General features: G+C 40.7%; 1 protein-coding gene across 2 annotated transcripts in view; it reads left to right on the top strand.

Annotated features, from left to right (window-relative positions):
* Nucleotides 1-25,831, top strand: part of kiaa0930 — a 107,037-nt gene that overhangs the window by 64,320 nt on the left and 16,886 nt on the right. The window contains exons 3-8 of one of the 2 annotated variants that reach the window (XM_072552343.1): nucleotides 185-289; nucleotides 12,956-13,033; nucleotides 13,870-13,971; nucleotides 15,432-15,572; nucleotides 17,568-17,762; nucleotides 20,210-20,242. In XM_072552343.1, coding sequence (XP_072408444.1) covers nucleotides 185-289; nucleotides 12,956-13,033; nucleotides 13,870-13,971; nucleotides 15,432-15,572; nucleotides 17,568-17,762; nucleotides 20,210-20,242 — 654 coding nt within the window. The remainder of the gene's footprint in view (nucleotides 1-184; nucleotides 290-12,955; nucleotides 13,034-13,869; nucleotides 13,972-15,431; nucleotides 15,573-17,567; nucleotides 17,763-20,209; nucleotides 20,243-25,831) is intronic. The other variant, XM_072552344.1, reaches the window with a different exon arrangement.

The following is a 25,831-nucleotide window of genomic DNA, read 5'->3' on the forward strand; positions in this document are numbered from 1 at the left end:
CCACTGTGACAATTTTCTGTAACTTCCATCTATTTGGAAACATCAGTAGAAAACCCAGAATGCCATGTACAAAAAAAATTTTTTGAAATTACCACAGATCAGTAACTTGACTGATCAGGATGATTCCATCTGGGAATATTAAATGACTGTGTTTTGGTTTTGTCTTCTCCTGTTGTGTTGTCAGGTTGAAGTTGAAGTTTACCGCCGAGATTCCAAGAAGCTGCCTGGTCTTGGTGATCCAGACATTGACTGGGAGGAGAGCGTTTACCTGAACCTGGTTTTACAAAAGGTACATTGAGACTGGATAAATCCTGAATGGTCATGCTCCGTCTTGAGGTGCTATACCTGATTTTTGTTTCAGACTCATGACCACCAAGATGTTATGAGTTTCAATGGTCTGACCGGTTGTGTATTGTTATCTTTACTACTCTACGACTGTCAATTGATTAAAATATCTCTTAAATGCACTTAGAGTCAAAGAGATGTACAACATGGAAATAGATCCTTCGGTCCAACCCATCCTTGCCAACTAGATATCCCAACCCTGGAGATTTATCCACCTTTTATGCGTTTCAGACATCCAGCACTTTCTCCTCTGTGTAATATGGACATTTTGGAAGGTGTTACTATCTATTTCCCTACATTCTATATCTTCCATATCCTTTTCCACGTAAATACTGATGAAAAATACTTGTTTAGTATCTCCCCCCATTTTCTGCAGCTCCACACAAAAACCGCCTTGCTGATCTTTGAGGGGCCCTATTCTCTCCCTAGTTACCCTTTTTTTGTCCTTTTAATGTATTTGTAAAAACTCTTTGGATTCTCCTTAATTCTATTTGCCAAAGCTATCTCATGTCCCCTTTTTGTCTTTCTTATTTCCCTCTTAAGTATACTCCTACTTCCTTTATACTCTTAGGATTCACTCAATCTATCCTGTCTATACCTGACATATGCTTCCTTCTTTATCTTTAACCAAACCCTCAATTTCTTTAGTCATCCAGCGTTCCCTATACCTACCAGCCTTTCCTTTCACCCTAACAGGAATATACTTTCTCTGGATTCTCGTTATCTCATTCCTGAAGGCTTCCCATTTTCCAGCCATCCTTTTGACTGGAGAACATCTGCCCCCAATCAGCTTTTGAAAGTTCTCGCCTAATACCATCAAAATTAGTCTTTCTCCAATTTAGAACTTCAACTTTTAGATCGGGTCCAACCTTTTCCATCTCCTACCCTCTCTCTCTCTCTCTCTCTCTCTCTCTCTCTCTCTCTCTCTCCTGCAATGACCTCACCATGTGCTTCCTTTGTCTGTTCTTCTCCCTTTTAAAATGCTGTTGTTTTGACTTTTTTTCCCCAAAGTAATTGTTGCTCCTGGAATTCGAGGAAGTCACCTCCAACACCTAAAATACCTACAAAAAAGGAGCAGCTGTTACAGCCAGAAATTTTCCCTGCCCTCCATCTTGGATTACCCAGAATCCTCATTTATGGCTGGTTTTCTGCCTCTAGTCTTGACTGACTAAATACAGTATTTGATGCAGGGAAGCAGACAAAACGTAACTAAATTGTCAACCGTGTGGTGCAGACCATTGGGGAGCTGGGGTGTTTCTGAACTTAGTGTCTAGGAAGGGGAAAGCTAACCAGGGTTTGACACACTTGGAACTTGCATATTGAACAACAACTTTTAAAAGTAACTAATTCCTGTCAAGCACATTGGGATGTCTTGAGGATGTGATAAGGCAAGTTTCAGGTTTTCCTTTCCTGGTCACTCCTGCTGTACCTGCGCATATGGGAAATTTTAAATGAAGACTTGTTTGACTTAATCTGTCTATTGCAACAACTCCATAATGCTTCATTTTCTACTCCTTGAGTCGATGTTTTATTTACCAAATTATGTGCAAAGGAAGATATTTAGCATGAAATAAGCACCTTTCCGTTCCATACAACTGAGTCAACTATACTGTAAATGTAATCATTGCACCCAAATTCTTCCTTGCTGCTTTGAGTTTCTTGTAGCTGGTATAAATTTCCCAAATCGTTAGCAGTTTTTCTATTACCCTAATTGCATCAGAGCTACAGCACCCTCTAGTGACAATTCAGTTTTCAGTTATGAATCTGATTTATTGGCTATAAACCACTGGAGGAGGGGGAAGCTAGTGAGCGAAAACCTGAGTGAACAGGACATGCGACAGTCCGTGTTCCTAAACCAGCAGAAGGAAAGTTTGTAAAATCTGTCAAATCAATACTAAATCGGTTAGAGAAAAGGGATAGTGGAAAAGAAACATTGTTTTGTTGCAGTTTTAAATCTGCAATAACAATTACAATCTGAGGCTCAACACTTGTACCTGTTAATTGCAGTGCCAAAAAGTCATTTGACAATTAACACTTATGACATTGAAATGGCTGTGCAACATTCTGGGACTGGTTTCGTTTGTGTGCAGGTACAGCAGTACCAGTCGCAAGGCAATTGGAGATACCACCCTTACCAAGCTAACAACAAAGCAGTGGGATTCTTGAATTCCCATGTTTAACTGTGCATCTGCTGTCACCTTAACTTCGCAACACTATGCATGTATAGTTGCTAATACCATTTATCTCTTCTTTTAACAATAGATTACAAGGCTTTTTTTCTGCAAAGGAAGTGTCCAACTAGGCTTATGTAACTTTTTGGAAGACTTTTCCAATTAATCCCATAGCTCATTCCCACAGCCCTGTAAATGCTTGCCTGTCAAGTATATCCAATTTCCTTTCAAAAGCTATAATTGAATCTTTTGCTAGCACCCATTCAAACAGTACTTTACAGATTATAATTTTGTATTTTTTTAATAAAAACAAGTTCTTATTATCATACTTTGGTCTTCTGTTAACTGTCATATTCTGGCTATTGATCCTCCTACCAGTGAAATAGCTTCCCTTATTTATTCTCACAATCCTTCACTATTTGAAAATTTGAATTAAATCTCTCCTTAACCTTTTGTTTCGAGCAGAGCAGTCCCAATTTCTCCCAGTTTTTGTTGGGATGAGAGGCTTGCCTCTACTTTTGTATCACTGCCCTAAATTCATGCTTTTTAAACAAAATCTTGATTAAAATACATTTTATTTTAATCCTATGGGGTTAACAGGAACTTGTGGTTTGTGTGGTGATGCGTATCTCTGCTATTATCATCATCTAGAGATTGAGTATTAGTGAGGAAACCTGAAATGTGGTTAACGAACCAGCAGTAGATTTTTTATGGGTGGACTTATAATCATTAGAGTTCTGATACACATTAGTGACAGGGAACTTTGGCTCATGTAGGGTAACTCAACAGGCATGAGGTTTGATCACCAGTTCACAGGTTAGGAATTTAACCAGTGAGAAACTGTGACATTAGATTTGTGTAATCTATCAAGTTATGCTAAAGCTGAAGTGCAAAATTCACATTTGTTTCTCTTACTAGATGTGTAGTGATGTTTACAGACCCTCTCTGCTGTCTGGCCTATATTTGAATTTTTATACTATTAGGGATGGCTTCACAGTTTTACCACATTGCATCTCTAACAACACTTCTGGAGCTCAACATCATCCAGGACAACAGACCAACAATAAACTATCCACCAACAATAAACAATGGCAGCACTCAGGAACTCCTCAAGATTCCTTCAACAGCATCTTCTAAACCTACAGCCTCTTCCTCCTTATGAGAACAGCGTACCTCTGCGGGAATTCTGCGGGACAGGGTCATGTCCTCAGTCAAACCACTTTTAGCTGCTTCATTAATCACCTCCCTTCCATTATAAAGGTCAGAAGTGGGAATGTTCACTGATTGAACAACTTTCAGCACCATTTGCAACTCCCAAGAAACTGAAGCTGCATTTAGACACAGACTGCAAGATCTTGACCCTATCCAAAAATAGATTGACCAGTGACCAGTCACATTCATGTCATACAAATGCCTGGCAATGATCATCATCAAGAGTGAATCTAACCATCATCCCTTGATGTTTGATAACATTATCATTGAATCTCCCACTGCCAACATCCTGGGGATTTACCATTGACCAGAAGTTGAGCTGGACTAGCCATATAAATATAGTGGCTACAAGAGCAGGTCAGAGGCTCTGAATCATGCAGTGAATAACCAACATCCTGGCTCCCCAAAGTCTGTCGGCCATCTTCAAGACACAAGTCAGGAATGTGATGGAATACTCCCCACTTGCCAGGAGTGCAGCTCCAATAATACCCAAGAATCTTGCACCATCCCAGGACCAAGCAGCCCATTTAACTGGCACTGCATCCACTCCCTCCAGCAATGGTCAGTAGCAGCAGCATGTACTATCTACAACATGCACTGCAGAAATTCATCAAGGCTCCTTAGACAGTACCTTCCAACGCATGAGTACTACTTCCATCCAGATGGACAAGGATAGCAGACACACTGGAACACCTTGAAGTTCCCCTCCAAGCCATTCACTATCCTGACTTGGAAATCTATTGCTGTTCCTTCATTGTCCCCGAGTCAAACTCCTTGAATTCTCTCCCTAATGTTGTGTGGATCTATCTGCAGCAAGTTGACTGCAACAGACAAGAAAGCAGCTCACCAGCATCCTCCCAATGGGACAGGCCCAACCAGCATCTCCCATATCCTGTGAATGAGGAAAACAAATCACATTATTTGCATGTCTCCTCCAATGTACACTGCTCTGCCTTGGAATTACATCACTGGTTGTTCACCATTGCCGGTTCAAATCTTGGAGCTGCCTCCCTAACCTCACTCTGTTCACACCTACACCTCGAGGGCTGAGGTATTCCAGAAGGCAGCTCCCTTTTCAAGGGCACTTGCAGATGGGACCTAATCGCTGGCTTTTAGCGAGAGAACACCCACATCTTGTGAATGCATAAAATGAAATAGAAAGAAAACAACAGATACTGGAGTAGGGGGAAATATAGTTCTGGGATGTGGCTGAAATTTACAAAATTGCAGCTTATTAAAATTAAACCATTAACTGGGAGGAATATACTTACTGAATTTGTCTTCACTTTCTTTGAAATCTGGTGAAATGGTTTATTTTAATTTGATTAGTTTCTTTTGCAACACCTTTTTGATTTGTTTGTAATGTTTTATTTAATTATTTTCCCCTCTCTCTTAGTGATAGCATGACCTTGGCAGAATTATTAATATTAGAGTTGAATACACTAGAGTCATAGAGATGTACAGCATGGAAACAGACCCTTCGGTCCAACCTGTCCACGCCGACCAGATATCCCAACCCAATCTAGTCCCATCTGCCAGCAGCCAGCCCATATCCCTCCAAACCCTTCCTATTCATATACTCATCCAAATGCCTTTTAAGTGCTGCAATTGTACCAGTCTCCTCCACATCCTCTGGCAGATCATTTCATACATGTACCACCCTCTGCGTGAAAACATTGCCCCTTAGGTCTTTTTTTATATATCTTTCCCCTCTTCCCCCTAAACCTATGCTCTCTAGTTCTGGGCTCCCCCACTCCAGGGAAAAGATTTTGTCTGTTTATCCCATCCATGCCCCTCCATAAGGTCACCACCCAACCTCCGACACTCCAGGGAAAACAGCCCCAACCTGTTCAGCCTCTCCCTATAGGTGAAATCCTCCAACCCTGGCAACATCCTTGTAAATCTTTTCTGAACCCTTTCAAGTTTCACAACATCCTTCCGATAAGGAGGAGACCAGAATTGCATACAATATTCCAACAGTGGCCTAACCAATATCCTGTACAGCCGCAACATGACCTCCCAACTCCATACTCTGACCAATAAAGGAAAGCATACCAAAAACCACCTTCACTATCCTATCTACCTGCGACTCCACTTTCAAGGAGCTATAAACCTGCACCCCAAGGTCTCTTTGTTCAGCAACACTCCCTAGGACCTTACCATTAAGCGTATAAGTCCTGCTAAGATTTGCTTTCCCAAAATGCAGCACCTCTCATTTATCTGAATTAAACTCCATCTGCCACTTCTCAGCCCATTGGCCCATCTGGTCCAGATCCTGTTGTAATCTGAGGTAACCCTCTTCGCTGTCCACTACACCTCTAATTTTGGTGTCATCTGCAAACTTACTAACTGTACCTCTTATGCTCACATCAAATCATTATTAATGTAAATGACTAAAAGTAGTGGACCCAGCACCGATCCTTGTGGGACTGCACTGGTCACAGGCTTCCAGTCTCAAAAACAACCCTCCACCACCACCCTTTGTCTTCTACCTTTTGAGCCAGTTCTATATCCAAATGGCTACTTCTCCCTGTATTCTGAGAGATCTAACCTTGCTCACCAGTCTCCCATTGGAAACCTTGTTGAATGCCTTACTGAAGTCCATAGATCACATCTACTGCTCTGCCCTCATCAGTCCTCTTTGTTACCTCTTCAAAAAACTCCAATCAAGTTTGTGAGACATGATTTCCCACGCACAAAGCCATATTGACTATCCTGAATCAATCCTTGCCTTTCGAAATACTTATACATCCTGTCCCTCAGGATTCCCTCCAATAACTTGCCCAACACCAACGTCTGGCTCACTGGTCTATAGTTCCCTAGCTTGTCCTTGTCGCCCTTCTTAAACAGTGGCACAACGTTTGCCAACCTCCAGTCTTCCGGCACCTCACCTGTGACTATCGATGATACAAATATCTTAGCAAGAGGCCCAGCAATCACTTCTCCAGCTATCCACAGAGTTCTAGGATACACCTGATCAGGTCCTGGGGATTTATCCGCCTTTACCCATTTCAAGACATCCAGCACTTCCTCCTCTGTAATATGACTAAACTCTGCCCCGATCCTGAAGGAGTCTAAACTCTTCGTAGGCTGCCTCTTCTCTGTTACTATTACCAATTGTTTGACTTCTGTGCACACCTTGGATTCGGGAACTGCTGCTGAATCTCCAATAATACTTCAGTTAAGCCAATCTCTCTCCCTCTGCCTCCTATCAATCAGAACATCTGGAAATAGATTGTTACAATTTATTTGGATCAGTTAAGAGAATAGTAGGAATGATTCTGGTAAGTCTACTTACTGCTGTGGTACTGCTCATCGTAGAGTCATAAGAGCACAGAAACAGACCTGTCGAACCAACCAGTCCATGCTGAACATAACTCCCCAAACTAACCTAGTCCTACCTACCTGTCTGCTCCTGGCCCATATCCTTACAAAATTTTCTTATTCACGTATCTATCCAAATGTATTTTAAACATTTGTAACTGTACCTACATTCATCACTTCCTCAGGAAGTTCATTTCACATGTGAGCCACCCTCTGTGTAAAATATATACACCTCATGTCCTTTTTAAATGTCTCTCCTCTCACCTTAAACATGTGCTCCTTAGCCTTGAAATCCCCCATTCCTGGGAAAAGACAACTACCATTAACTGTGTCTATACCTCTCATTGTTTTATAAACTTCTGTCAGGTTGCCTCTCAACCTCCTAAGCTCCAGTGAAAAGAAGTCCCAACCTATCCACCCTTTCTTTAACTCAAACCTTCCATACGCAGCAACGTCCTGGTAAATCTCTTCTGAACCTTCTCCAGCTTAATATCCCTCCTGTAACTGGATGACCAGAACTGGACACATTATTCCAGAAGAGTGCTCACCAATATCCTGTGTAACTTCAACATGACTTCCCAACTCCTGTCCTCAAAAAAGACTGAACAATGAAGGCAAGCGTGCCAAATGCCTTTTTAACCACCCTGTTTATATGTGACACAAACTTTAAAGAATTATATACCTAGACCTCTAGATCCCTCTGTTCTATAACACTGCCCAAGGCTCTAGCATTAATTGTATAAGCCCTACCCTTGTTTGTTGTACCAAAAAGGAATACTCACGTTTATCCAGATTGAACTCCATCAGCCAGTTTTTAGCCCATTGACCCATTTGATCAAGATTCCTTTGTAATCTTAGAAGACCTTTTCACTGTCTACAGTACCACCAATTTTGGTGTTGTCTGCAAACTTACTAACCATGACTCTTGTATTCTCATCCAAATCATTTATATAAATGACAAACCATAAGAGGACCCAGAACCGATCCCTGTGGAACACTCCAGTCTGAAAAGTAGCCCTCCACCATTGCTTGCGCTCTCTCCTGCCATTGAACCAATTATGCATCCAACAGGCAAGCTCCCCCTGAATCCCATATGACCTAACTTTACTATCATGTGGAACCTTGTCAAAGGCTTTGCTGAAGTCCAAATAAACAATGTTTACTGCTCTGCCTTCAGTCTTTCTGTTTGGTAGCTTCCTCAAGAAACTCCATCTAGTTTGTGGGACACAATTTTCCTCTCTCAAAACTATGCTGACTATCCTTTAATCAGTTTTTACCTCTCTCAATGTCCATAAATCCTATATTTTGTAACCCCTTCCAACAATTTACACAACACCGAAGTCAGACTCACAAGTCTATAGTTTCCCAGATTCTCCTTACAACTTTTCTTAAGTCAAAGTACAACATTAACCACACTCCAGTCATCAGACACCTCCCCTTTAGTTATAGATGATGCAAATACTTCTGCAAGGGGCCTCTCAATTTCCTCCCTAACCTCCCACCTATATTAGCTCAGGTCCTGCAGATTTATTCATCTTTATAGTCTTGAAGACCTTCCAAACTTCCTCTTCTGTAGTGTGAACTATTTTTAAAACCAAGTTTATTTGCCTGCAATCTCTAGACTCAATTTCTTCCTCCATGATAAGACCAACTTGAAATATTCATTTAGCATCTCTCCCATCTCATGAGGTTCACACACAGGTTTTGATCATTTGACCTACCCCCTCTCTAGTTACTCTCTTGCTCTTTAATGTATTTGTAGAATCTCTTTTGGACTAACCTTAATCTTATCTGCCAATCCTATCTCACTTCTTTGCCTTCCTGATTTTTCTCTCAAGAATGTTCCTACACTCTTTATATTGATTAAGAGATTCAATTGAACCAAGTTGTCTATATTGAAGCTGAGATTCTCTTATTTTTGACTAGAACCTCAATCTTTATTTATCTATTTTTCATTAATCTTAGCAGCCTTACTCCTCATTCTGACAGGAACAAAATGCTTCTGTACTGTCGTCATCACATTCTTAAACACCTTTCACTTGTTGGATGCTCTTTTACTTGCGAACAGTCCACTCTAATCACACCATTTAAAAATTTGCCTTATTCCAATTAAAATCTTTAATTTTTGTGGAAGGCTTATTCTTTTCCATGATCACTTTCAAAGTAATAGAAGTCTAAGCGCTAGACTCAATGTGCCCCCACTTTTGCTTCAGTCACCTGTGTTATGGACTAGGCCAGACCACTCAAAGTATTCTTAAGCAGACATCCCAGATTATAACTTTGCAATTTTTTCAGTATGTGTACAATGAAAATTACCTGGATTAGGTTAGCGAGGTTGACTACAAAATTTAAAACGTTCAGCAAATTTATTCACAAAATTACACAATGAAACGCAAAGAACAGAATAAGGAACCCCTACAGAACTTGGTCTATCCAAACTAGACTTAATTATGCTTTTCCGAACATACACAACAGTCCCAATAAGCAAACTCCCTTCAAAACCCAGTATAAATGGAACATGTGCTTACCTGTTGAAGTTGAAGGACCGAGACCGAGACCGAGACCGAGACCGAGACCTCCCGTTTGAACCCCCCACCAGCTCAAGACTGAACTAAACCGCCCAGCTAAGAGCTGACCACCCCCTTTCATGATACAGGTCACCTATAATCATGACCACTTTGGCCTGAAGTCCCAACTGTTTACAAATAAACAAACGGCCTCTCAAAATCCTTTCCATCTCTTTGCCAAACCAGACTGATCAGAGACCGGCCTGGTTTATTACCCCACTGAAAAAAATAAAGGACAAAATATCCTTGAGCCAAGAAATAGCTCTTAGAAAAAAGGGACTAGCTTTGTGACCTGCCCTGCCTTATTTCCCAAAAAAGATCTAATCTTGCTCCTTCCCTAGTAGAAGCATCCACATATTAATAAAATTTTCTTAAACAACTTTGACAAATTCTTCATCATCCAAACTATTTAACACTATGGTAGCCCCAGTCAATGTTTGGAAAATTAAAATCCCCCATTATTACACCTTATTATCTTTCATTATATCTGAGATCTCCCTCCATATTTGTTTCTCAATTTCCCTCTGATTTGTATTATAGCACCCCACCCCCCCCACCCCCCTAACAGTCAATCAGTGATCTTTCTTTCCTTATTTGTAATTTCTACCCATATTTTTTCACTGGATGATTTTCAGAAATATATCTTCCCCAGTTACAGCAGTACTGTATTCCTTAACCAAAAATGCCATCCCCTTCCTTTACGATCCTTCCTATACCATCTAAAACCCAGAACACAGTTGCCAGTCTTGTCTATCACTCAGCCAAGTTTCTGTAAAAGCTATGATGTCCCAATTCCATGTTCTTAAACATGCCTTGAGTTTGTTAGCCTTGCATGGAAACCCTCTTGCATTGAAATAAATGCATTTTAGTTCTTCTGAGTTGCTACATACTCTGTCTGGCTCTGCCTTTCTTTTCTAATTGACGTGCTGTCCTCTCATTCAGAACCTTCCCCATCAATCCTTCCATTAACGCTGCTACTTAGAATTCCTCCACTCACCTTCACTAGCAGTATAAAGCCTCCCTTAATAGAATGAGCAACTCTCCCTGCTAAGATTGGTCCCTTTCCAGTTTAGGTTAGGCCCATTTTTTTTTTTGCACAGGTCTTTTCTATCCCAAAAGACATTCCAATTGTCCAAAATCCTGAATCCCTGAATGCACCAGTTCTTCAGCCATTGATTTATCGCCTTTTAACCTTTTTGTTCCTTCCCTCATTTGAGTTTGGCATTGGGAGAAAACCAGAAATTACTACTTTAAAGTTTCTTTTTTTAAAACCTTCGACCTAACCTCTTAAATTCACTCTGTATTGCTTTAATCTTTTCCCTGAAAAATGTCATTTCAAACAATGTGTACAATAATTACTGGCTTCTCAATCTCCCCTTTAACAATAGGCTTGAAATGTTTAAAGATGCCCTTAATCCTAAGTTCATGCTCACTGCCACAAGCAGCAGTCTATGCCCCGACAGGAGAGTACCCTGTAGTACTAGTAATTCTATGAAATCTTGTCAAATGTTACTTCACATAAGAATCATTCCAAGTGTTCAATAACTGACTGCCCCTTCCATTTTCTCTGAGAGACTATCACCTTCAGTTCCAAGAGCAGAATATCTATTTGCTAGAGGAATAGCCATTGGAGACTTTTGAACTGCCTTCTTACCTTTCCTGACAATCACCCATCTATATGGCTGATCCTGAAGTGTAATTACTTCTCTAAATCTACTAGCCATTTCACCCTGTATTTCATATGTGTCCTTAATAATAAGCCTCCAAAAAAGGAATTTTCAATGACTCAGATTACAACAGGATCTTTACCAGATGGGCCAATGGGCTGAGAAGTGGCAGATGGAGTTTAATTCAGATAAATGTGAGGTGCTGCATTTTTGGAAAGTAAATCTTAGCAGGACTTGTACACTTAATGGTAAGGTCCTAGGGAGTGTTGCTGAACAAAGAGACCTTGGGGTGCAAGTTCATAGCTCCATGAAAGTGGAGTCGCAGGTAGATAGGATAGTGAAGGTGGTTTTTGATATGCTTTCCTTTATTGGTCAGAGTATTGAGTACAGGAGTTGGGAGGTCATGTTGTGGCTGTACAGGATATTGGTTAGGCTACTGTTGGAATATTGCATGCAATTCTGGTCTCCTTCCTATGGGAAAGATGTTGTGAAACTTGAAAGGGTTCAGAAAAGATTTACAAGGATGTTGCCAGGGTTGGAGGATTTGAGCTATAGGGAGAGGCTGGACAGGTTGGGACTGTTTTTCCCCTGGAGTGTCGGAGGTTGAGGGGTGACCTTATAAAGGTTTACAAAATTTGAGGGGCATGGATAGGGTAAATAGACAGTCTTTTCCAGAACTAGAGGGCATAGGTTTAGGGTGAGAGGGGAAAGATATAAAAGAGACCTAAGGGGCAACCTCTTTACACAGACGGTGGTACAGTTTTGGAATGAGCTGCCAGAGGATATGGAGGAGGCTGGTACAATTGCAACATTTTAAGAGGCATTTGGATGGGTATATGAATAGGAAGGCTTTGGAGGGATATGGGCCGGGTGCTGGCAGATGGGACTAGATTGGGTGGGGATATCTGGTCAGCATAGACAGGTTGGACCGAAGGGTCTGTTTCCATGCTGTATATCTCTATGACCCCTTGTACATAAGATAAGCTACCTTTTACAATTTCTGTATTTAGAATAAAAAAAACCTCAGCCAGCCAAGCTTTGACAAAGGGTCAGTTAGACTCGAAACGTCAGCTCTTTTCTCTCTTTATAGATGCTGCCAGACCTGCTGAGATTTTCCAGCATTTTCTCTTTTGGTCTCCGCCAGTCACTGTTGACCCTATATAGCACATTTGAAAATTCAGTTTAAGAAATCACTGTGATGGTTTTTTTGTATGCTAATGAAATAAAATGAATAAAACTATTATATTAGTAAACTATAATGACTGTAATAATGTTTTTTAAAAAAAAGCTATAATAAATTGTCGACTATGCTTGCAATCCCCAGGAGCACCTGCAAGATGCTGGTTCTCTTGTCAAGTCAGCTGGTCTCTCAAATATACAGCTTTAAATGTTAGTCTGGACTGAATTAGATCTTGTTAGTCAGGTCACCAATGGAGTGGTTGCAACCAAGCTCAGTGAACTAGAGTATAGGAACATATTAGCTATCCTATTCCTCACTTAAATCTAGCATCAATGGCTATGAAATACACAAATGTGGATATCTGGTGAAAGCAGAATGGGTCTTCAGTATGATGCATCGCAATGTTGAATGGCCTTTTGGTGCTGTTTCATTCACATGCAAATCTTAACAGCTGCAAAATTGTTGTAAAACCTGTGTTTTTCTCTGTAGCTGGAATATGTAGTAACGTGTGCAGTGTGCACACGGTCAGATGGAGGAGACATTCACATTCACAAGAAAAAGTCACAGGTGAGTCACCAACTCCGTATTTCATAGCAACGTATGGTCATATGAGTTGAGAGTGTGGTGCTGGAAAAGCACAGCAGCTCCGGCAGCATCAATGAAGCTGATTCCTAATGAAGGGCTTATGCCCAAAGCACCGATTCTCCTCCTTGGACGCTGCCTGACTGGCTGTGCTTTTCCAGCACCACACACTCAACTCTGATCTCCATCTGCGGTCCTCACTTTCTCCTAGTTTAATCAGAGGCAACACTTTAGATGGTTTGATTTTGCTTCAACCAGCTTTCAATCAGTTAAAACTGAGCTAGTTTGGTAAACAGGGCAATTCTGTACTGATAATGTGCCCACGGGGATTCAGTACATTAAAGTGAACGCCAACGTATTACTTTTGCTTGGACTCGTGCATGTACATATCTCAAATTTGGCCTTGTTTTAATCCATCATAAATGCTTTCCAGGCAAGTTTGAATCTATTATTTTCCTATCTAGCCTCCTTGCTACTAATCAAATAATCAATTCAGCCAGTGTACTGGGAAACGAAAGCTATAATTGCTGCTGTAAGCTGAATAGCCAAGTTGGTGATGATTGTACAAGAGGATTTTCAATGGGTTAGTTACCAGCTGTGGTGAGTAGTGTCAACATTAGGTTCTGCTCAATACTCATTATCTTCAAAATATTACAGTGAATATCAGCAATGGTTCGGTTTCTGTGAAAGAGTGAAGGTTTTTATTTTCTGAATTGTCCTGCAAAGCTCTTAGCCATGGTAATATTTAAGTTGTATTGGGGTGCAGTGCTTTCATCTGTTGAAATCAATCATTTTTCTGCTGCTTTTGCTTTTTGAAACAGCAAGTATTCGCTTCCCCAAGTAAGCATCCAATGGATAGTAAAGGAGAGGAATCCAAAATCAGTTATCCAAATATCTTCTTCATGATTGACAGTTTTGAAGAGGTAATCTTTTTCTATTGTTCTCTGGAAGGCCTGGAGAGGAAATCTGCACATTTTAAATGGGTTTGGGACATTGTTATTATGTACAGCAATTGAATTTTTATTAGCAATGAAGTTTGCCTCTGACCTCGTGATCCAAATGGGCAAATTCTTGAAACTATAGTGGCTTGTAAAAATTCAGGCTCCAAGTCAATACTACTTCCTTCAATAACTCTTTTCCACCTGCAGCAAAATGTTAATGTTTGGAGTGTACTGGTTTATGTTGCGTACATGCATACCATACTTCTCAGGGAGCTGGCATCCATTAACAAAGATATTAATAAAGACACCTTTGTTGGAATAGTCAATATAAAACGTCCCAAACTTAACCTACTGTAACTTGAAGAAATCTGAATCTCCCCATTTGCCCTTCACCCTGTGACCTGAAATGGTTCCTGATTAATCAGTGCCTTGATTTTTAAAATTCTCACAATTATGAAAAAGCGAAGCACTGAGGTTGCTGGAAGTTTGAAATAAAAGACAGAATGCTGGAAATACCCAGCCTGTCTGGCAGCATCTGTGGAGAGAAACCAAGTTTGTTACTCATTCATCAGAGCTCCTGATGCAGGGACGTGACTGGAACGGTGTTAACTCTGTTTACCTCCCAACGGGTTTGGCAGCTTCTGTCAAATATTTCCAGCATTTTCTGTTTTCATTTGAACATTATTGTTTTTGAATTCCTCCCGATGTGTGTAATGTCCTCCAAAGGCCCTCTGCTGCCTTCTAATTCTAGCCTTTTGTGGTTTTAACTGTTGCACCCATTGGCGGGCTGAGGAAGGGTCATTCAACCTGAAACATTAACTCTGATCCTTCGCCCTCCCCACCCCCACCCCCCACAGATGCTGCCAGAACTGCTGAGTTTTTCCAGTAATTTCTGTTTTTGTTTATCACCGCAGACTGTTTTGTTCAGAGTAGGAGCTGATGCCTGTCATTTTGGGAGGATGCAAGTGATCTCAGCTGCCTTGATAGAATGACATATTTTACAAACTTTTTTAGCTTCAATAACTCAAATACTCTCTCTCTCTAAAGAACAACTTCCTCAGTCCAAAAAAAAATGTATTCTGGCTAGATCGTCTACCTCAAATTGTGTATATATTCCAGCAGTTTATTTTGGTTGCATCTGTTTCCTTACCGTGTTGAAGCTTTTTTATTATAGTTGTCGCTAAAAAGTTTGACATCAGCTCATGGCGTTAATGAACTGCGGTGTATTTTGTTGTGCATCATGTTGAACAATCAAAACGGGTTTTTCGCATTCTTTGTGGATGAGTGATTTAAACAGCATTGTGTAATCAATAATATTGAGGTCTTGATTGTTCTAGGTCCAGTTTGTCATTTGTATTCAGTTGTCATACATGTCTGAACCAGTGATTCTGTCTGTGTTGTTGTTGCTGTGTAACCCAACTCATTTCTTTGTGCAATCACAGGTATTCAGTGACATGTCTGTGGGTGAGGGCGAAATGGTCTGCGTTGAACTTGTCGCCAGTGATAAAAACAACACATTTCAAGGAGTAATATTCCAGGGATCCATAAGATACGAAGCACTCAAAAAGGTCTATGATAACCGGGTAAGTGAACTACCCTTCTGCAATATACAAACCTCGAATGGTCTTGTAGTTTTGCAGCTGAAATCTTTTATGAACATTATTATATAGGGTCTTGTTGACTTCACACATGGAGCGCTGTGTACAGTTTAGGATCTCTTCTTATATATTCACTGGATATCCAGTGGCCGAGGGGAATTGCAAAGTTTCAAGAGGTCGGTCCCTGGTTTGAAAAGGTGTGCCTATGTTACGAGATTGGCTAGACTAGACTAACATTGCCTACAGTTCAGAAGGTTGAGAGACCATTTAATTCAAATTAAAATTCTTAGGGAGTTTGAAAGCTTGCTTCCCATGGTCACCGTTTCACAGTAGGAGGTGGCTCTGATTAAGGTAGGCAACATTCCTTCATTCAAAGGATTGAGAACCTTTGGGAATCTATATTCATGAGGGCTATAGTTATTCAATCGTTGATTATGCTCAAGATAGAAATTGATTTCTTTTGAATAAAAAAAAATTCATTCATTCATTGAGAATTAGGCCTGAAGGTAGGCCCTTCACCCCTTGTCTTTTGATGCTTCATTCTGGGCTTTTCTTGGAAGTTTTTTGTTGTTGTCAGTGGATTTTTATTATTATTTTCCACTGTCTGGCTGAGTGAGTAGGCAAGTTCTAAATTTACCTTCTTCATTCCTGATGAAGGGCTTATATCCGAAACGTCGATTCTCCAGTTCCTCGAATGCTGCCTGTTATGCTTTTCCAGCACCACACTTTTCAACTTGGCAGGAATGGGAACCAAGCCATCATTCTGACCTAACCAAGGGATTTAAGAGATTCTGTACAGAGAAGCTGTTTCCTCTCTCAAAGCGAATGAAAAGCTACTTTTTTTTTAAAAAAAACAAAACTGCTGTTCTTGTAATGTGAAATAAGTAACCAGCTCCCAGATACGTTGAAAGTGCCAGTTTGTAGCTTACCCAGCTGCTCTATGTTTAAATGTGTGTAAACTAGCAATTGCATCATTCGGCTGTTTTGAATAATTTTGATTAAGAAGTAAATGTTTTTCCTCTGCTTTTAGTAACTATTGTTAATTTTGTTTTAAAGTTACCTGCTGAAGACCAATGTTATGTGCAAATGCATAGAATTTTCTTTTAAGTGTTGTAGAATAGTGCTTCACTGTTAATGTGAGTAGTAGCAGCATCCATCCAAGTTTGAGAGAGACTGGCAAGCTAACCTGTGCTAACTAAAACTGTGATCACTTTTTTTTTGTTTCACTTCACTTCTCTGCCACTTCTCCTCGTCTCTAAATTGGCTTGTTAAACAAAAGGAAATAGTAACATCTGGTGCCTTTTCCTCGATATATAAATCCAAAAAATGAGAGCTGTTTGCCATTATAGTTCCAGTTTGGACCCACTAGTCTGAATGAGCTAATACTAGCCAAGACGGCAATGGTAGCAGTACAACTGACCGCTGAACAACGAAAGAGATGGGCAAGTCCGTCCTGGTTCCTAGACCCAGTTTTTAATCCAGTGATCATAGACTCGTAGAAGAGAAGCTGGAACATTAAAATCATAGAATCACTACAGTGCGGAAAGAGGCCATTCGGCCCATGGGGTCTGCACTGACTCTACAAACAGACCCAGCACCCCCACCTTCTCCCCATAACTTTGCATTTAGCACAGTTAGCCCACCTGACTTGCACATCTCTGGACTGTGGGAGGAAACTGGAGCACCCAGAGGAAACCCATGCACAAATTGGGGAATGAGCAAACTTCACCCAGACAATCGACCCAGGGTGGAATTGAACCTGGGACCCTGGTGCTGTGACACAGCAGTGCTAGCCACCATGCTACTCCTTGATGCCTCGATGGAAAGTAGGAAAAGAGCTAGAGCTGAGGTAGCAGGCCAGTAAGGTAGTGCACTGGAACTACTTGAATTCGTGCAAGAAAGGAAATAACTGGAGAGCTAGCAATTGTGACAGGGACTTAAAGAGCATTGATGAATAAAGCAGTGTGCTTTTTCTTTCAGGTGAGTGTTGCTGCTAAGATGGCCCAGAAAATGTCGTTTGGCTTCTATAAATACAACAACATGGAATTTGTCCGGATGAAGGGCCCACAGGGGAAGGGGCACGCTGAGATGGCTGTGAGTCGTGTTGCAACGGGAGACACGTCACCCTATGGGACAGAGGAGGGCTCTGATCCAGACTCCCCTTTGCATGAACAGGTAAGATTGTTTTTACCTAGTTCCCAATGACTGCAGATGCTGGAAACCAGATTCTGGATTAGTGGTGCTGGAAGAGCACAGCAGTTCTGGCAGCATCCAAGGAGCAGCAAAATCGACGTTTCGGGCAAAAGCCCCAACTGTTGAAGGTTGACTATTGTGGATGAAACGTCTCCCTTGGTTCTGGCATTATTTAGCATTTATGCAGTCTAGAGCTGTTGGGTTTATTATTTATGTTGGCGTTACCATGGTCCTGCCAGCTCATTAGCAATTTCATGACCCCCAGCACTGTTAGCCACTTAGGCTAGTGAGAAAGAAAGCCTTGGCCCACCGAATGATATCAGATAGGCAGAGAAATGGCGATTGGAATTCAATCCTCAGAAATGTGAACTAAGGCATTTGGGAAGGCAAATCAAACAAAGGAAGATATAGTGATGGAATGTGAGCAGAATAGATGACCTACAGAACTCTGAAAGGCAATTCTCAGATCCATAAAGTAGCAGGACAAGGTGGTATAATTTAAAAAGGTATGCAGGCCACTTTCACTTTTTTTTAAAACTTTAGCCAATAACACAAACAGTAGGGAAATTATGCTGGAACTGTAGAAAACACTAGTGCATTCAGACCTGGCTTGATTTTTTACAGGAAGGATGTGCTCATTCTAGAGACGGTATAGAGAATGCTTGCTTCAGTGACTGCTGGAAGGGAGAATTTTATTGAGAAAAGCTTGCATAGGTTCTGGTCACTGTCTTGAAGGAAGGATGGCCAGTAGGAGATTTAATGGAGCTATATAAAATTTAGGAGCCTAGATAGGTTCATTGTATTCGCTCTCTTTCTATTCTGAGAGAGATGAGTAACCAAGAGGCAGAGGGTTAGAGAGAAATTGAAGAGTAACTCTTTCACCCAGAGTGAGTTTGAAACTTGCTGTCCAAAAGGGTGGCAGAGGCAGAAACTTGCGTTACATTAGTTTTAAAACCTAAACTTGAATGTGATTTGCACAGGACTAAGGGCTGAGATTTGAGAAGGGAGATGAAGCTGGATAAAATCGTCTTGGGCTGGCACAGGCATGATGGACCAAATTGCGGTCTCATGAAATGTAAATGGAATGTTTCCGTTTCTTTCTTTGATAGAGTCGATGTCTGCCTTCTGACATTAGTGTAAAACATGCTGCCCATCCTAGACACTGACTCACCCTATTGTCATTAAAGCCAATCGATATTAATGTCCATGGATGGAAAGATCGTGGTAAATGGCAAGTTGGAAAATCTAACCTAATGTAGGAACTGCCATATTGCCACCCAGTGGTAGAATGACATTCATATGAATGAGGAGAAGTGGGCTTTTCAGAGTAGATAACAGTTGATCTGATTACTCCAGATTCCTGCCACCCTCTGATCACCTTTAACCCCCTTGATTTATCAGGAGTCCATCTACCTCTGACTTTATGCAAACTCTGCTTCCACTGCCTTTTGAGGAAGAGTTTGAAATTTTCAGGATCCTCTGAAAGAGAATTGCTTCTCATCACTGACTTAAATGAGCAACCCCTTGAACAGTGACCCCTTGCTCTAGAGTCTGCCACAAAAGGATACATGCTCACATCTGCCCCCTCAGGACCCCTCCGAATTTTATACATGGGTTCCTGTTCTGCCCTTTCTATTAAGGTGGTACTGAATAAAGATAGGGAGTTCCTGAAAGGAAGCAGTGAACCTAAAAAAAAGTGTCATTCCCAATGGTATTCTTTGGTACCTCCAGCTGATTTACCATAACTGGCTTAGTTGCATGGTTTGCATTGCCACTAGGATGGGATAGCTAAATTTGCTACTTCATCCAGTTACAAACAGCGAGTTACGCCCATTCTTGACATGCATGGACATTCACTGTTCCATTAACAACTCCGCAAGTGTTTATACTTCAAGTTGCAGTTAAAATTTGTGACAATGATATGTCTAAAGCATAGTTGTAACTCAGTTGCAGTATTACTGTTTCCAGGAATGCTACTATTGACCTTGTGACCAGACTGATTTCCAGCACGGATTTCTAGCTAGCAAGGGGAGCCTCGTTGAAAGCAGGATTAGTTCAGCTCTAAAGTTTCTTTACTGTCAAGTGTCATGGAGTGCCATATAGGGTCCCAAACCCTGAATGACCATTTACAGATGAAAGTTGGTGCTTGCTGGCAACCGTAATTTTAACCTGTGAAAGAGGAAATGTGAAGTATGGGAAGGAGGATGGACCCTTTTTGAAATATAAATTTCTTAAAGAAGATGTGGAAATGTTTCCCAAGGGCACCAGATTTTATTCTCCTCCTCATTTTTGGTTGTGTCATTGGAATGTGTTCTGTTAAAACTAAATGCCCACACTTTGCCAAAGAGCCTCTTGGCAACTGTTCTGAAGCATGTTCTACCATATTGTGACAACATCCAACTTGTAACATTGCAATTTCTCGCCACCAGGGGGATGCTTCTCCATCCTGCAGTGCATTTTGGGTAGGTTAACCTTCCCCACTCCCTCCATCAGTAGTCTGTGCTGTGTTTTGTTGTGTTGTGCCTCCCTTTAGATATTAAGGAATAGTTTGGCTCGTAAACATTGCTTGATAGTAATTTCGCCTTTTTTTTTTCACCCAATGGGAAAAGAAAGTGACTTGTAACTGGAATGTTGCATGTGTAGATGAATAGGATTGATGTGTAAATGTTGTTTAAAAACTTGTGTACTGCTCCAACTAATGTAAAAGCTACCAGGTGATATTGAGATCCTGCTGCTGGTAGTAGCTGACCCAAGGTGTGCAGGCCAAAGATGTCAATCTGTTTTGTTTGTGTAGAGCTGCATGTTGCATGCCACCTGCCACCCAACACGGGTTCTGTCCATATGCTGTTGCTGATTTTTACTTCCCTCCCTTTCATCCTGGCCTGAGCGTTGTTCAATTTATTGTGATACTGACAGAACAACATTTTCTTAGTTCAGCCCAACATGGAACCAGCGAATACAATTAATCTACTTCTGAAACACTAATTGACCACTTCAGTGAAGACAAAAGGCTTTCATTTTGTTTTTCTAAATAAATTGTTCTAACCATCAGGAATGTCATGTTATGTAAGACAATTGCTCTGTGAATGCGTTGCATTTGAATTGGAAAAAAATACTTCTATCCATGTTTAATAATGTATTGTAATCAATAACTAAACCACTGTGGCCTTGAAACAAAATCTGGCTTAATTTGAGCATGAAAAACCAACAAATAAGATTGCTCTAATTAACAAAATCTGATGAATATGATGAACGCTCAAAATTCAGTTCTCAGCTATTTAGGTGCCTTGCTTCGTCTGGGGGAATAATTTCTCTGGCTGTGATCATTATTTGTGCAATCCAATAAACATTTTATGTAAATATAAAATAATTAAATTGGCTTTTTAATGTTCCATTACTGAAGGATGGTGAGTTCTATGCAGGGGCTCTTTTACATGCTGGTTGAGGGCTGCTCAAATACACTTCCAAGCGAGAGGGCAGAGAAAGTAAATTTCTATCCTCCGTCTTAGTCTGGATTTGAACCCATTTTATTTGAATTATTTTGTGCTATGCATTGATATTATTAATGACTGCTTGAAGATATTATCTATTTATTCTCTAAAATGAGCAAAGATTCTTTAATTAATTTAATTAATTAATGTAATGATTGTACTTTTTTTCTCAATTCCACCTCCCTTCCCTTCTCACTGACTTCCTACTGACCACCTCCCACTATGTTGTCTGTCTACCTGCCTTCTCCTTCTCGCACAGAGTCCCCCTCTCCCCTCGATTTTTTTTTTCTCCCACCCCTCCCCTCGATTTTCTCCCTCCCCTCGGTCCCCCTCGATCTCTGTTCACTCTGGTTCTCTCCCTTGCACCTCTATTGAAATATCAAGATATATAAAGTCATTATTTTTTGCTGCAAGGCTGGAGTTCTGTACTGCATTGTAATGAACTGTGCTTTGACAGTTGTGATTAAGACTGCAGTGTAACTGAGCTGAATGCAAAGATCTGACAAGCCCCTCTCTGTTTATTAAATATAGTTAGAGCAAGGCTGGGGTTTGTTTGCAGTTAATGCAGAGGCAGGAGCAGTTGGTTGCCTGGGTTTTATCAACTGTGTGGAGCCAGAGTAATTCTCTTTTTTTAGTTTGCTTTGGATTCTATTGAGATCCATTGTGTGTAATATGGAATCCAGCTCTCCACACAAGGTATTTTGAGTCTGGTTTCTCCTGAGCTGAAGTAAATCACTTGCTCTATAGTAATCCATGCAGTGAGTATTAACTCAGCTCAATCACTTCCTCTTTCTAGATATTTGATTTTAAATCCTGAATATTGTATTTGTTGTATTTTAAAGAGAAACGTATTTTAATTTTATTGAAAGCCAGCTTCTGGAATGATGAAGTGGATCTAAATGCAGTTACAAGGGCATTGTGCAGTTTACTGGCGACAGAGGTTAGAAAACTTTAATTTATTTCCACTGGTGCTCTTGGTGATGTGGTTGAATGCTGCTTTACCCCAAAGTTTTGGTTTCAAGTAAGGAGCATACGAAGACCAATATCTAAATCATAGCCCCAATACTTTCCTTTATGACAGTCTGATGAGTTGCAATTCATTGAATCAAATTGAATTTATTGTCACATGTACTGAGGCACAGTGAAAAGCTTTGTCTTGCGAGCATTACAGGCAGATCATAGAGTTAAGTAGCATAGATAAGTAAATAATAGGTAAACAGTGGCAAAAACACAGGTACAGGTGCATGTTAAGAGTTTGTGAGTCCATTCAGTATTCGAACAGTAGGGTAGAAATTGTTTCAAAACCAGCTGGCATGTGTGTTCAGGCATCTGTACCTTCTCCTTGATGGTAAAGGTTGTAGAAAAACCATTGCCAGGGCGGGATGGATCTTTGAGAATGTTGGCAGCCTTTCCTTGACTGTGAGCCTGGTAGATGGATTCTACAGATGGGACATTGGCCTTTGTGATTGTCCGGGCCAAGTTCACCACTCCCTGTAACCATCTGAGATCCTGAGATTAGCTGGTTTGAACAGTGACAATGACCTCCAACCTATAATATTGTGCTACTCTATAAGGGAGGGGGAAGGGAATCATATGCAGATTCAGGAATTAAATGCCTGCAACAGCTTGAAAATGGAAGTTCCTACTGATGGCCTTGCTTTGATGGCACGGCCATCTATCCTGAAGTGAGTGGCAGATTTGCAGCTGATAGTCTATTCCGAAGACTGTGAGGACCAATTCCAGGACATGAAGTCTGCTTCCCGAATCGCATGTGTAGTCTGTAGTATTAGTGGCCCACCGCAATGCTGTTGTTCACAAACAAGCTAGTCATTGAGTAAATGAACAGAGTTATAAAGTCATAGAGATGTACAGCATGGAAACAGACCTTTCAGTCCAACTTGTCCATGCCAACCAGATATCCCAACTCAATCTAGTCCACTTGCCAGCACCCGGCCCATATCTCTCCAAACCCTTCCTATTCATATATGGCGATGCAATTGAAGTGAATGGGTATATTCATGGAATTGTAACTAATTGATTGTACTTTGAGAAAGCTTAACATCTAAAATGGCACTCATTGTGGTTGAGATGTAGAAACTAGGACCATTTTGGCTCTGTCCTATGATGATGCCTGATTATCCAACTGTTTCCACTTTCTCCCCATCTCTTTAGCCCCAGGAGCTATATCTAACTTCTACTTCTACTTCTACTTCTACTTCTTCTACTTCTACTTCTACTTCTACTTCTACTTCTACTTCTACTTCTACTTCTACTTCTACTTCTACTTCTACTTCTACTTCTACTTCTACTTCTACTTCTACTTCTACTTCTTCAGCATAGAATTCCACATGCTTACCATTCTCTGGATGAAGAAATTTCTCCTCATCTCGTCCCAAATGTCCCACCTTGTATTCTTCAGGTGTGACCCTTTAATTCTGGACACCCTGTCATCGGGAACATCTGTGAACATTGAGGAATTTGCTCTTGCAAAATATGTATGTTTATAGAATGGTATTAATATTCCCAGTTGTAATCTAAATGACAACTCCTATCAGAAATGATGAGTGTGGTATTTTACCAGATAATCACTGGTGGTATTTTGTGACATTTGCCAACACTACCAGGTGAGGATTCTTTGAGATAATTAGCTATCCCAAAGTTTCTTTTGTCTTGATTTGGAGGTGCCTTGCGTGGGACTGGGAAGTACAAAGTTAAAAATCACACAATACAGGTTATAGACAATTAGGTTTATCTGGAAGCACTAGCTTTCGGAGTGCTGCTCCTTCATCGGGTGGTTGTGGGGTATAAGATCGTAAAACACAACTTCTAGCCATAAATAAGACTATAACCTGATGTTGTGAGATTTTTAACTTTCTTTTATTTCTGCTTTGTCTTGGATCTATATAGTGATTAGTAATAGAGGCTTCACCACCCTCTTACAAAAAGGCATTGTTCCTACATAAGTGGTTTGATATGTGATAGTAATTAAGTACAATTATATTTGGTCACGAACAGTTACTTTAGGGAGCTGATAGAGATATATCTGCTCCCTGCAAAAGCTACCATAGAATTCCTAGTCTCCACCCACAGACTGGCTCTACCTATTCTACTGCCATCACAATGTAACAGGAACCCCTTCGAAGCATTATTTTACTCCATTTTTTTTCCACACATTAACATGTTTATACAATTTGTGTACATAAATAATACTATTATCTTGGCTTCCTCTCCTTCCCAAGTCTCAGACTTCACACATGCAGAGGGAGTCTGGATATTTCTCAGATGCACTCTATTAGATACAGAAGAATGGCACATCCTCACTTGAGCACTTTTTAAACCCACCTCTGATCCATTTCTCAGCTGGAGGATTTTTAAAAATCTCTTGATATCCCTCACTGAGGACATTATTCTTTACAGACATTGTCCATTACCTTAACTTGGAAGGTCCTTATCTCCCAGACCTTCCTTCCAGAAAGACAGCTGCTCTGTTGAAATAAGTACTTTCTTCCTTGCAATATTGCAGGATTTCTGGACTCTGCAATCTCTGCCTAATTGGAAGATTTTGCCTTCTAACAGTATCTTGGATAATGAGACAGTTTTGTTGTCTTGACCATGTCCTGAATCAGTGACCTATTGATCTGGTTGCCATGGAATCAGATGCATTTAACCTCCCTAGAGTTGTTGCTCAGGCTGAAAGCATTCAGCTGCCCACTGTCACTGTTCAACTAGTGGAAAAAAAAACTTATCAGACTGTCAGCCTTGCTCCTGAAAGGTTACTGCTCACTCAGAACTATCTCTGTCTCTCTGACATTGACCCTTCCGTTTTAGGAAGTAGAGGATTGAACATGATTACCAGTCCTGTGAGATCTGCGACTTCCTCCTAAGATGATAATATAATGTGAGAGATCTCACTGGATTCTTTCTTCTGTTGGATTCATTGTGAAACTGGGAAGGTCTATGAATCCATCTTCTAGTTATCCCTTGATGGGTTGGTTAATAACTGTTTGTATTTGGAGGAGGGTTTAGACAGCTGTTTGCTTCTGGATGAGTTGTTCTCCAGGAGGATTACAATCTCCTCCAACTCTCTCTTCATGGTGGTCAAGACCCTCGTAAGGCTTTGAAGTGAAGTTAATTAATTGTGAACTGTGTATTTTCCACAGTTCTGCATGGCATAGTAGTGTAACTTGTGGAGTTCACAACTTCAGGTAGTTACTTCATGAACACCATGCAGTCTTATTTCTATGAGCGTTAATAACTTCTCCAGCCATGGTAACTGCTTTGATATGACAGTGATTCTTGCTACAGCATCAAATCAAAGCTGCCCGTTTACTTAGCCATGTTGTTTCTGTTCAGGCTTGTCTCGATTAGTTAGTTCCTGTAGGAATGAATCTGGTATGTTCTCCAGTGGAAGTATCTCATCAAGTACATTTATCAGGTATCTTTTGTAATGGCAGTGTAGAGTCTATTGTGTAAATCTCTTTACCATTAATCACTTGTATTTCTACTGTTCTGAAACGGTCTTAACTATGGGAACCTTCTGAAGGTGACCTACAATTTTAC

Source organism: Chiloscyllium punctatum, chromosome 32, assembly GCF_047496795.1.
Source record: "Chiloscyllium punctatum isolate Juve2018m chromosome 32, sChiPun1.3, whole genome shotgun sequence".
NCBI classification, from domain to species: Eukaryota; Metazoa; Chordata; class Chondrichthyes; order Orectolobiformes; family Hemiscylliidae; genus Chiloscyllium; species Chiloscyllium punctatum.